Genomic DNA, 13,248 nt, shown 5'->3' on the forward strand with positions numbered 1-13,248 from the left:
ATTTGACATTTTCACATCAGAAAATTACTCCAATAATAAATAAATTATTCACTTTAAGAAAAATAAAAATTATTTAATAATTTTAAAATATTAATTTATTAATTCAAGTTTCTTAGAATTTTTTTTTTATTTGATGAATCTATTTATTTAAGAATTATAAACTTTCTTTTTTATCATTTTGTATATGTATTGTATATATATATATATGGTATTATTAATTATATTAACTATTTAATAAGACTACAAAAATTAGTTTAAACGAAATTTTTATATATGTAAATTAAATTAATTTATAAAAAAAAATATAGTAAGATCAAAATAATTTATCACATACAGATATTTTAAAGCTTTCTAATTTCTTTTCCATAGATAAATACATATATAATAAATTATGTAAAAGTTACTACATGTAATAATTTTGCTGTCCTAATCGTGCATTACCTAAAATGAAAAACTTAATTAAATTAAATTATTATATTAATATTTAAAACTTACTTTATTAAAATAATAAAATTTTATCAATAAAATAATTATGATAATAGATATTGTATTTTTAATATATTTTTACGTATAAATTATATACAATTATAATTTTATATAATATTATATTTATATATCTAAATACCTTTTATATTAGTTTTTATATTAATACATGTGAGCTGTCTGATTCTGGAAATTTAACTTTGGAATTATAATAAAGATCATCAATGCCAGAACTAACAGACATACGAGATTTAGAACGTGCCATAAATTCACCTATATCATCAAGATCTTTATACCTAAAATATATGTAGTAATGAAGAATGAAAAACGAAATAATATTATTATTTGATTTAGTATTATTATTAATATTAATAATTTTCGTATATAGATATATATAAAACTTACCTACTAACTGGACGACTTTGATTTTCAGAAGATTCTGAAGAATTTTTCATGACAGAAAATCGATCATCTACATTAAATGATGTCATATTGCCTGTTAAAAATATTAAATTTATAATTAACAAGATTTCAGATTACTTTTTGAGATATATAAAATAAAATAAATATAACAATAATTATAAAAATAATTTACCAGAAGGAAAGAGCATTGTATGTTTTAAAAGATCACTATTCATAAATGGTGAAAGATTATCATCTTCTTCTGGTAATAAATGATTATTACTATCATTTGTTATAGATTCTACCATTTCCAACCATTGCTGATTATGTGATCTAAATTTTTCTACTTTTATGCGAGCTGCCCAATTTTTGTCACATATCTAGAAATTTATAAAATAAATTTATTTATTATCTAAAATTATTATTATTTATTATCTAAAATAATTGTAAATAAGATTATTTTAAAAATATACTTACAGCTATTACATCTAAACATGCATCACATACTTTTCTAATTGCTGCATTTTTATCATGCATAAGATCTATTAGATATCCAGGTGCTTCTATAAATAACAAAAATATTTTAAAAATATAAAATATAAAAAATTTTTTATTTTTTATGCATTTTAAAAACATTATATTTTATTAATAAAGCATAAATATTGATTATTACCATTACCAGTCTCGCGTATTAAATAATCTCTTGTTGAATCATGTTTAGATATTTGATAAAAAACATAAATTATTTGTAAAACTATTTCATCATCTTCTTGTTTTGCTACAAAAATTATTAAAATTACTAGAAGACAATATTAATATTTTTTATAATACAAACCTTTAAGAAGTTCAATAAGAGAAAGCAATATATCAGCTTTGCATAATAAACGTGCACAATCTTCGTCAAATGCTGCAGTACCCAAAAATATTACAATTTCAAGTACTAAATCGTCTGGTGCTTTACCTGAGATGAAAAAAAATTGTATATAAAGAAAATAAATTTGATATTTAAATATAATAAAAATGTTTAACCTGGAACAAGATTATTACGTATCCATGGTATTAAATCACATCGATGAAGTATTTGTGAATAATCCAAATCATGTAATTCTAAATTGCCTAATACACCTATAACTTCAAGCACAAAATCTTGAGAATCTGATTGATTTAAAGCCATAGCAAAATCACCCACAAATTCCTAACAATAATTAAAACTCTTTAATATTTTTATTAAAAAAATAATTTTATATATTATTTTAATTAATTACTTACAACAAAGTTTTCTTTTGCTAAATTATGTTGAGAAATATTTCGAATCATTTTCATTATTAAAGGATCTTGAGTTTGAAATGCTTTTTTTATAAGACCTTGCAAACGATTAGTTTCTATCATAAGTTGGGCATTTTTATTATTAATTGCCAAATTTATACCAAGTGCTATTAGTTCTAGTTTTGGTTGATCATCTTCAGAATTTACAATCATATTTGTTATCTTGAAAATATTTAACCATTTTAACATTTAAATATTACATATTATTTATATAAATTATATTATTACAGTTACACAAATATTTTATTACTTACCATTTGAATGCATTCTGTATTCATAAACATAGTTTTTACTTTGTCATCCATACTAGCATGATATAATAAACCCAAAATAGTTGTTTTATTTTTGATATCACTTTGACCAAGTAATTTAATTAATTTCGGTAATAATCCAACTCTTATCATTTTAGCTCTAAGTTTTGCATCAAAAGAAAGATTAAATAATAATTTTAAAGTACTAAGAATAAGATCTGCATTATTACTTTGAAGAAGTCTTGGTATCTTTTCAATAATACTTTCCTCAGCCTAAAAAACCATATATAAATTATAAATAAATATATATATGTATTTTTTATATATTTTAGATAGGAAACTTCACCATAAGATCTTTATTCTCGCGAAATATTGATAATTTTTTTAGAAATGCAATGACGAGTATTAATAGATCAATATTTGTTCTGTCTAATGTTTTGATGAGCATTCCAATTACGTTTTTCTTGCGCATTTTTCTTTCAACTTCCATATTTTCAGCGATATTTAACAATAAATAAAATGCAACTATAACATAAATTTTTATATAATAATTAAAGCATATTAATAATAATAAAATATAAAATTACTACCTCGTAATAATTGCTCTTGCTTTTTTATTAAACTTTTAAATTTTTTTCTATTTTTTTCAAATTCTTCTTTTAATTTTTTTACATCATTTTCAGTAATAGTTATTTCATTGGATCTTTTTTTAATTTCATAATCTAAAGGACCATCTGTATTCCAAATATCATCAGCAATTTTTATTTTCTTGTCACAATTATCATTTCCATTTGAAAAAAATGTTAATCCTGTAGTATTTTCAAAATGACGTCTACGTTTTTCCATATCTTCTTTCCATTGATCATATCGACATAATTCAAAATCAATTATATCCATACATAAAGATCCAATCTAAATGTAAAATAATTTATTACTATATATATAATTAATTACTATATATGTTATATTAATATTAATTATGATATATATTATATATCCAAAATTTTTTCTCGATTTTTTTTTTTTATTTTACTTAATTTTATAGTACTTACTCTATATTCAAGAACAATATTGTGAAATTGACTATATGTTGAGAAACAAAAGAAAATATATATAATATTTGTAGATAATTCTATGCTACGTCTCCAATCTTCTCTTAAAACTCTGGCTAAAGCACTTAATAAAGATTCTAAAAAAAATTAATATTAATTAATTAATATTAATTATTTATGATAAAATAAATATATAAATAAGTAATCAATATTTTATTATACATTGTACAATAATATTTATTACCATTTTTTGTTAACTCATGAAGATTATCAGGTACTCTTGCTAATTGTAAAATTAGAGATGAACCTTTGATTTTGCCTGGTATTTCTTCATATAACAATTCAATATAATTATCAACATTACTAATAACAGCACGTTCTATTTCACCATTATCCGTGGATATTGAATTTGATGATGTTGGTCTTGAAGGTTGAGTATTATCATTATCTAAAATAAAATCTATATATACTGAAAAGAATAATTAATATATCCAAGATAATTCTACATTTGTATATATTATTTACAACTAACTTGTACAACTATCACTTTTTTTACGATTTTGAAGATAATAAATCAATTGTTCTACTTCACGAAGTTTTGATTCATGTATTAAAGAACACTTTTCTATCACTTCTTTAGCTAAAAGTGATACATTCGTATCTGCATTTAAACTTTTTAGTCGAATTATTTTTTGACATTCCTATAAACAGATTTTATTTATACTCACACTATCATAATATAATAATCAATAATGAATATCAAAAATAAATCTTACTTTACGATCTCCTAACATTGGATCTCCTAATTCACCCAAGATTAATGCTTCAACATCATAGTTTACTACTAAAGCTTTTTCTGTTGGATGTACATCCAAAGTACCGGATCTTACTTTTCTAAAAACAAAAAATTTATTTATTAAATTATTTATTATCAGTTAAGAAGAAGATAAAATATTATAAACATAAATAAACAAAAATTTAAATGTATAAAATTTATTTTAATATTAAAATATAGAATAGATTATTAAAATAATTGTAAGTTATAATACATAATTAATAAGATAATGACATAATAAAATGCTTACCGTTTTAAAAACTTTGCCTCATCCATTTTAATATCTTATTTAATATTGTATTATGATATTGTCTTGCCAATTTATTAATAATTATTTCATCTTCATAAAAAAAAGATCAACGATATAATTACCATTTATAATTGTTCGTCGCCCTATTATTCCTCTTTCTTATATCATACTTTTTTGGTTTAAAATAACGCCATCTGTTTCAATTTAAGATACTATTTTCAAAATCTATACTTAATATTTATTAATATTAAGAAGAATATTAGAAATGTTATCAATATTTACTAATTTATTTGTAATTTAGAATTAAAGAATTAATATAATTTTAATAATTAAAATTTATCTCGTTCAAAGTTACAATTTAAACTATTTATGTATCTGCATTATTTTAATATTTTAATATAAGAATTTTATATAATTTATAAAGCTTTAATATACACATAATATTGATATATTCGTTTATATTTATAATAATATAAATTTATGTACAGTTATTTATAATTCTACATTTTGAAGGTTTATAATAAATTGAAATATTTCAGATTTGTATGATGAAACATATGAGAAATAATCTTTATAATTTCTATATCTTTTTATTATTTTATATGTATTGTATTGTATTGTATTGTATTGTAATGCTAATTAAAACATATTAATTATAATATATTAATAAATTTTAATATTATTAATTATTATATATTATTATATATTTATTATATATTTCAATTATTAAATAATTTATTTTATTTAAATTTTTTTATATAAAAAAATTATTTATATATATATATATATATACGTGTGTGTGTGTGTGTAATAACCTAATTTAATATATATATATTTGATATAATAAGTATAAAAATAATATATTAGTAAATTATATAATAATAAATTAATAAATTTTATAAAATAATAATTTAAGTGTTAAGTTAAAATAGATAGAAAATAGATTATTATTAATTATAATGCTGGTGTAGATAACTTATTGATATTAATAATGTTAATTGTTGTTCATAAACAAAAAAAAATTCAAATTAAAATAATTATTTATGTTTATAATAACATGACTGTAAACAATAAAAATATATTTAAATATTTACAGAAAAAAATCTTTAGATAGTTCGTTTAATACACAGATAGATATAAGTTTTAAATATTAAGTGATATGTTTAAATTTAATAAAATATTAAATTTTTTACATTTTTTAGTTTTTTAAGATACAGCTTTATTTTGTATTTAAAATGTAAAAAAACAGGAAAAAACAGATCTTAATTTAAAATTAATATCATGATATTGGTGGATTTGGATATGTATATGATACAAATGTAGACATAAATAAATTAGAAGAACATATGTTTTAAATAAAATTATAACAGAATATTCTAATTCTAGGTTATTAACAAATATAGCATTAACTATAAAAATATATTCTAAATTTGTTGATAATATAAAACTTTTACATTATAGGAAAAAACAGATAATATTCATTCTCTTTATTTATTTTTATTCATCTTTCTTTCATACCTTTATTCATTTATATAAGAAAATGTTATATTTTAAGTAGAATTTTATATAGATAAAAAGTATATATTTTTAATAATAATAAAAAACGTGGCTTTTATTATGAGAAATATGTCTAAAATCTTATATTTTACATATATGTATAGATATTGTTTAATAATAATATAATACATAATATAATTGAATATTTTTGATGAAAAATAGACCAAATCAAATAGATAAATCTATATTCAATATAAATTTAAAAATGATATTAAGTATGGATATCAAAAAAAAAAAAAAAATTTCTTATTTACATTATGTGTATTATGCAATTTTGATGTGATATTATTAAAACAAGAAATTGCTCAAAATAATACTATATCATGCTGATATTGAATTAAATGAATTAATTGAATTAATAGAACATGAGATTTTACTTCATCATTTATGATTATATATTTATTATTATTATTATATATTTGGTCAAACAAACTTAACATATTTCTAATTCAAAATTTTGATTCAGAAATTTTTATAGAATTCTATTGATAATATAATTAAATTATAATAAATATAATTTAAGTTATATATTATATATACAATATCATATATACATAATAAATATTAATGTATATTTTATAAAGAACATAAAGAGAATTTACATATATAAATTTTAATAGGAATGTTCCATTTTTAAATATTGGCACATTTTACTATAATATATTGTAATATACTCTATAATATATATGTATTATTATATTGTTTTATTATTTAATATATTTACAATATATCATTATTATCTGAAATAAAAAATTTTTTAAATTTTATTGTAATTTAAAATACTATAAAAATTTATATAAATATTAATATAAATATTAATAAAGTATATTAATATACTTATAGAAAATTTTTCTATAATATATTTATAGAAAAATATGTGAATAGAGTATAAATTATATACCCGTCCAAAATAAAATATTATAAATTTGGTTTTACAGAATCCTGAAATTCTTGAAATTGTTTTCTTGCTTCACGATTAGATTGTAGTAATTGAATCAATTCTGCACGAATATCGTCATTTTTTTGTTCGAGGTTATCCAACACTGAATTAAGCTGATCTAGTTGAGCATTTATAGCTTCAAATTCTAAAATTATAACATTAAAATATTTATATTTTAATTAATAAAATTATATATATACTTTTTTAAATATAAAAATATAAGATATAAAATAAATATATTAAAAATGTATAAAAAGAAATTGAAGTGTTTAATAAAATATTTTTTTTATGTTATATATTTTTTTATGCAAAAATACTTTATTTACCAGCATCATTGCAATTTTCTTCATTTTCTTCATTTTCCCATCCATTTTCATCACCTTCATGATTTTCTTTTGGTTTTACTGCGTTTTGAACCATATTTTTATCTGCCATTACCAATAGCCAATAACCATTTTCATTCGATATGTATCATATAGAGTGAACCAAGAATTATAAAATCATATTTTAATAACTTTTTTTTTATGGAATATTTTTCAATTAATTTTTTTGATTTAATGAATTAATTTCATTAAATAAAAAACAGAAAATGAAGTTATATAAATATATTCTATTTTCTATTTTATTTGTATTTATTTTGTAAAGATAATTCTTAATTTTTGACTCTTTATATAATGTCCATAATTTATATATTTGTCAGTGTTTTCACAAAAGCAATAATTTCATTATAAATATGTATTTTAAAGTAATTTTAAAGAAAAATATCAAATATCATTAAAAAATTTCATGAAATTATATTCGATTTCTAAAAATTTATTTTAATGAAGATAAAGAACACAAAATAGAAGATTCTATCAAATCTAACGATTTTGATGAAATTTTAAATTGTAAATATCTATAAAAAAATTATTTTAAAATTACATATACAATTATAATAAATAGTTTCATGATTTTTGATATATTCTCTAAATAGATAAATAGAATTTCAATTATATGTATAAATAATAATATAAATATATTTAAATCTTATTAAATTAATATAATGATCTTATAATCATTACAATTGTAATTTAAATAAATAATTTCATTTTTTTTATTATAATAGTTCTTTATTGTAATTATATTATGCAATTATAAAATATAAAAATTATATTACAATATTTTCCAATTTATATTTGTATTAGTTGTCTTTTATATTTGTAATACATATTATTATATACATATATGTATATAATATATAATATATATTATATATAATATTATATATAATATTAAATATATAATATATATATATATATATATATATATATATTTAAATTACAAAATTTTACTAAAAATATTAATATGTATTTCCTAGTTTATAATTAACTTGTAACTTCAAATAATATAATCTTTATCAAATAATAAAATTTTTATGATGTATCAACAATATAAAACATACTTAAAGTCTACATGTGAATCCACCAGCAGCAATAATAGTTTCACCACTAATATATAAAGCATCATCACTTGCTAAAAATGCAGCAATTCCTGCTACATCATTTACACTACCATATTTTTGCATTGGTATTTTTGATAACAGTATTTTTTGTAACTCACCTTCACGAAGCTATGAAGTGTATTACATTTTAATATTATTAAATAATAAACTATTTATAAAAAGGAATATGGATGTACATACTATTTGTGAAAATTTAGTATTTATAATACCAGGAGCTATACAATTGACTCTAATTCCTTCAGATACAAGACTTACAGAAGCCATTTGTGTAAGTCCTAATAATGCTGTTTTGCTAATGGAATATGCACCTAATAACTTTAATATTAATTTTTATATAAATAAATAATATATATATTTTATATATATAATAATATATATAATAATATATATAATTTATATATATAATTTATTATATTATTATATTTATTATAATTATTATATAAAAATGATTATATTGTATTAATAATGTATAAAATAAGAAATTATATGAGATAAGAGATGTATTATTTTTATATATAGTATAGTTACTTACTTCTAATGGTGAATATGCTGCTATTGAAGATAAAAGTGTTATTGATGCTGATTTGCTCTTTCTCAAAAATGGTAAAGAATCTTTCATTAGGAGAAATGTACTTTTAAGATTGATATCAAAAATTTTATCCCATAATAATTCTGATGTATCAAAAAGATTACATGGATTTGGATTTGTGCCAGCACTTAATATTAAAATATCTAAACCACCAAATTTTTGTATAGTCTAGAATATTATTATATAATTAATAAATTATATAATCTAAAATATTATTATTAAATTATCATTTTGCAAAAAAGTAGAATATAAAATTATAAAAGTATTAATATAAAATTTTTAAATATTTATTATATATTATATATTAAATAAATAAATTTACTTTTTCAAGAAGAGATTTTCTATCTTCATTTTTGCCAACATGACATATAGTACCATAAACATTTAAACCTTCAGACTTAAGTTGTTTTAAAGCTTGTTGTACATTTGATTCTTTACGGCTACTAATTACTACTTTAGCACCTTCTTCAGCTAAACGTTTTGCTATTGCAAAACCAATACTACAACAAATGAAATATATATATTAAAAATTAATATAATTATTAAAAATAATTTATTAAATAATTTAATTATTAAATTATGTAAAATAAACTTTATTTCATACAATATTTATTTATCTTATGATTTTAAAGATACTTAACTTGAAAAGATATAATTAGTAGTATATAATTAAATATATACAGGTTTTATTAATTTTTATTAATTTTTATTAATTTTCAATATCTTTGAAGGATTGATTTTAGAAATCAAATAAACATATAAACTAATATATAAAAATTTAATTTTTATTTCATATTTCTAAAATGATATTTTAATATCATATATTATTTACATTGTCTTTAAGTTTTTTTTTTTAAGAATTCTGATTAGATATTCATATTGATAAATGATCAAAATTAAATGTTTTATAAATTTATAACTTAACAAAAAAAATTGTATATATGATCTTTTATGTTTCAAAATCAATTTGTAAAATTTTTATAATTTTTTTTTAATTACATTTGATGAACAATTGATAAATCTTTTATTAAACGATATTTCTCATTAAAATAAATAATTTATGTTTAAAAATCTTTAGAAGTATTTCACATGTATAATAATATTGCAATATAATAATATATTAAATTATATATATTTTTTACATTCGATTAATTTAATGAAAAAAAAATTAGAATATATAATTTTTATAATAAAAATATAAAATTTTTATAAGAGAATTATATTTTTTAAATATTACTTTACCCACTTGTTGATGCTGTAACAATTGCTACTTTTTCTTCTAGACGTTTACATTTTATTCCTGTATTATTTCCTAAATTACGATTAATTTGTTGCCAAGTTCGATTTAATGAAGAACGTAGCATTGTAATAAAATATTTTAAAGTAAATATAATTAATATAAAATATTAAATTAAAAATAAAACATATATATGATATAAAATATTAAAAAGTAACTATGATATAAAATATTAAAAAGTAACTATAAGTAACTACAAATAAACATCTATAAATTTGTTTAAAGAAATGAATATAGATTATTGTGCACCTGATATAAATTTGCTACGAAGGAATGTTATATAAATATGTTATATAAATATGAATTGAACATATAAAAACTTGATAATATTACAAAGCCTGTTTGGTAGGAGAATATAAGTAATCGCTTTATTCAAATTTGATAAATAATAATAAATAAGTACTAATTATAGATATGAATTTAACCTATTATAAATATGTATGTGAATCGATTATATTTTTGTCGCGTAGATTGTTTCATTTCAGTAAATTTAATAAAATTCGCATTCGCATGGAATTTTAAATATTTTACTTTTAAATATTTATTAATTTTTGAAGTATTGATCAAAATCTTAAGAAAAAATTCTCAAATCGCAAATTTAAATAATTTTGAAATTTTAGAAGCATATAGAGGATATTTAAATAAATTTTTTATATTTTATATTTTAATAAATTTTTTTTTATCGATAAAAATTATATCGAATTATATTACAATGAATAAATTATGAATATATTATTATGAATATATATAAATGAATAAATAAATATTCAATGTATTTTCTTTAATACTTAAATTTACTTAAATTTTATTTAAATTTATTAAATTTATTAAATATTACTTAAATATTACTTAAATTTATTTGTTGTTACCCAGTCAACGCTACTATCGCAGCTTGATTAGATTTCGCACTCCATATTTTTATTAATAATTCGATAAAGCTATAATAAATATTTTTGTATATTATTATAGTTTATAGCAATATTATTTGAAATTAAAAAATTCAGAAATTTTAAGTTAATGCATATTCCTATATTATTTCTGGATATATTTATATTTGTAATAAAACAAAACTTTTTATGCTATTTTATTATTAATTATTAAAATTGATTTTGATTAAATTTTTTAATTAAATTAATTGATTAAATTATTGATTAAGTTTTCATATAAAAAAATTTAAAAAAATTGTAAAATTTTTATAATTTTTTTTTAATTACATTTGATGAACAATTGATAAATCTTTTATTAAACGATATTTCTCATTAAAATAAATAATTTATGTTTAAAAATCTTTTCTTTATTTCTTATAGTTCGCAAATTATAACATAAAATTGAAAGATGTATAAATTTTTAAAAGAAGATATAGGAATCAATTTTATTTCTTTAGAATGAATTTGCAAAAAATTGCGTAGTATATATTTATACATTTATTTAATTTACGAATTAGAAATTAATCAATCTCAATCATCATCAATTAATCAATCAAACCGAATAGCTTCCTTTTCATTAATCTTAGTTTGAAATATATTATGAAATCATTTTGAACAATTTCTTTTTTTTGTACATAATTACCAATTGGCCTTAATTTTGAAATATTTTGCAAAAAATAATGATTATTGAATTATATTATATATATTGAATGATTATATTGAATTTCGCCTATACATATATTATTTTGTATATATTTATAGCAGAATATATGCTAGATATCATTATTTATATATCATAGTACTCAAAATGTGTCTCGCACTGTATCTATTGTTATCATTTTAGTTGCTCAAGAATTATTTTGTATTTTGTTTGTATTTTGCGGATCTGAAAGAATACATGAATACATATTAAATATAGTGATATTGATTTATATTTAATATATATTTCTATTATATATTTTGGATACTAACTTCATATATTTTTTTATGTATAAATAGATAGATTATAAATCGACGTCATACAGATACTGAAACTGATATCGCTGTTGTATCATTGGCTTGGCAACAATATATTTGAAGGTCATTAAAATTGGAAAAAAGAAGGGAACTAATTCATTAAGATTCATTAATGATAACATAATATATCAAGGAATGATAACGATGGTTAAAATTTGAAAATGTCACGAGTGAAAAAAAAATTATATAATAAAAAAAGTTAATTTTTTATAATTTTTATTTTATGTTTATCTAATCAATGAGTACTGGAATTCTTTCGATTACAATAAATTCAAACGTAATATAAATCAGATTATTATATTATAATCTATGTTATAGATTTTTTTACTGTATACATTACATGATTACAGAATCAAAGATATTAGTTAAAACTTATAAAACTTAAATATAAATTATCTTTCTTTAAAAGTTCTTTTGTCAATCGCAAACAGTATTTCTAATTAATTAGCAAATCAACATTATTAATAACTTAGAAGAATAGAAACTTGATTAAATTCAATTGATTAAAAATTAATTCGATTTATATTGTTTTATACTTCATTTTAACTAAAAACGCATTTCAAATAATTTTTGCTTTTAGATTTTAGATTTTTTTACTTTTCGTTTCTTCACGATCCTTAACAATATAATTTCTCCTTCGATTCTCCTATTATTAACCATTTCGTGTTTCTCTGGGAAAAAAATTACCCAGATCTGTTTTATCTTGAATATATTATATGCAATTATACAATTATATCTGGGTATCTTAATACACTTTTTTCATATCAGTTGATAATACACAGTCAACCATTGCAACTCAACTAGATTACGCATTCCATGATT

General features: G+C 18.1%; 3 protein-coding genes across 7 annotated transcripts; all 3 read right to left on the reverse strand.

Moving 5' to 3' along the window:
• Positions 1 to 335: 335 nt before the first annotated feature.
• On the reverse strand, positions 336 to 4,774 carry LOC122717758 (kinesin-associated protein 3). 4 transcript variants are annotated; one of them, XM_043942141.1, is made up of 17 exons: positions 4,600 to 4,774; positions 4,291 to 4,408; positions 4,047 to 4,215; positions 3,759 to 3,974; positions 3,515 to 3,651; positions 3,053 to 3,374; positions 2,809 to 2,987; positions 2,466 to 2,735; positions 2,155 to 2,373; positions 1,915 to 2,080; positions 1,721 to 1,846; positions 1,559 to 1,663; positions 1,363 to 1,448; positions 1,079 to 1,265; positions 889 to 979; positions 626 to 779; positions 336 to 441 (listed from the first exon to the last, which is right to left on the reverse strand). In XM_043942141.1, exons 1-16 carry the CDS (start codon positions 4,623 to 4,625, stop codon positions 641 to 643), a joined length of 2,556 nt encoding a protein of 851 aa, XP_043798076.1. In that variant the 5' UTR covers positions 4,626 to 4,774; the 3' UTR covers positions 336 to 441; positions 626 to 640. The 4 variants fall into 4 exon arrangements, with proteins under 4 accessions (XP_043798076.1, XP_043798075.1, XP_043798074.1 ...); XM_043942140.1 differs by having other exon boundaries at positions 1,565 to 1,663; positions 3,759 to 3,983; XM_043942139.1 differs by having other exon boundaries at positions 3,759 to 3,983.
• A 2,056-nt stretch (positions 4,775 to 6,830) lies between these two features.
• LOC122717772 (bublin coiled-coil protein) lies at positions 6,831 to 7,531 on the reverse strand. Its single transcript, XM_043942161.1, has 3 exons — positions 7,423 to 7,531; positions 7,058 to 7,241; positions 6,831 to 6,896 (listed from the first exon to the last, which is right to left on the reverse strand). The coding sequence occupies exons 1-2, from the start codon at positions 7,529 to 7,531 to the stop codon at positions 7,075 to 7,077; spliced, it is 276 nt and encodes a 91-aa protein (XP_043798096.1). The 3' UTR covers positions 6,831 to 6,896; positions 7,058 to 7,074.
• Positions 7,461 to 10,765, reverse strand: LOC122717771 (dehydrogenase/reductase SDR family member 4-like). 2 transcript variants are annotated; one of them, XM_043942160.1, is made up of 6 exons: positions 10,429 to 10,765; positions 9,509 to 9,686; positions 9,130 to 9,354; positions 8,778 to 8,912; positions 8,538 to 8,705; positions 7,461 to 7,524 (listed from the first exon to the last, which is right to left on the reverse strand). In XM_043942160.1, exons 1-5 carry the CDS (start codon positions 10,548 to 10,550, stop codon positions 8,538 to 8,540), a joined length of 828 nt encoding a protein of 275 aa, XP_043798095.1. In that variant the 5' UTR covers positions 10,551 to 10,765; the 3' UTR covers positions 7,461 to 7,524. The 2 variants fall into 2 exon arrangements, with proteins under 2 accessions (XP_043798095.1, XP_043798094.1); XM_043942159.1 differs by lacking the exon at positions 7,461 to 7,524 and having other exon boundaries at positions 8,413 to 8,705; positions 10,429 to 10,764.
• Positions 10,766 to 13,248: the final 2,483 nt, after the last annotated feature.

Source organism: Apis laboriosa, unplaced genomic scaffold (genome assembly GCF_014066325.1).
Source record: "Apis laboriosa isolate Shangri-la unplaced genomic scaffold, ASM1406632v1 scaffold58_cov148, whole genome shotgun sequence".
NCBI classification, from domain to species: domain Eukaryota; kingdom Metazoa; phylum Arthropoda; class Insecta; order Hymenoptera; family Apidae; genus Apis; species Apis laboriosa.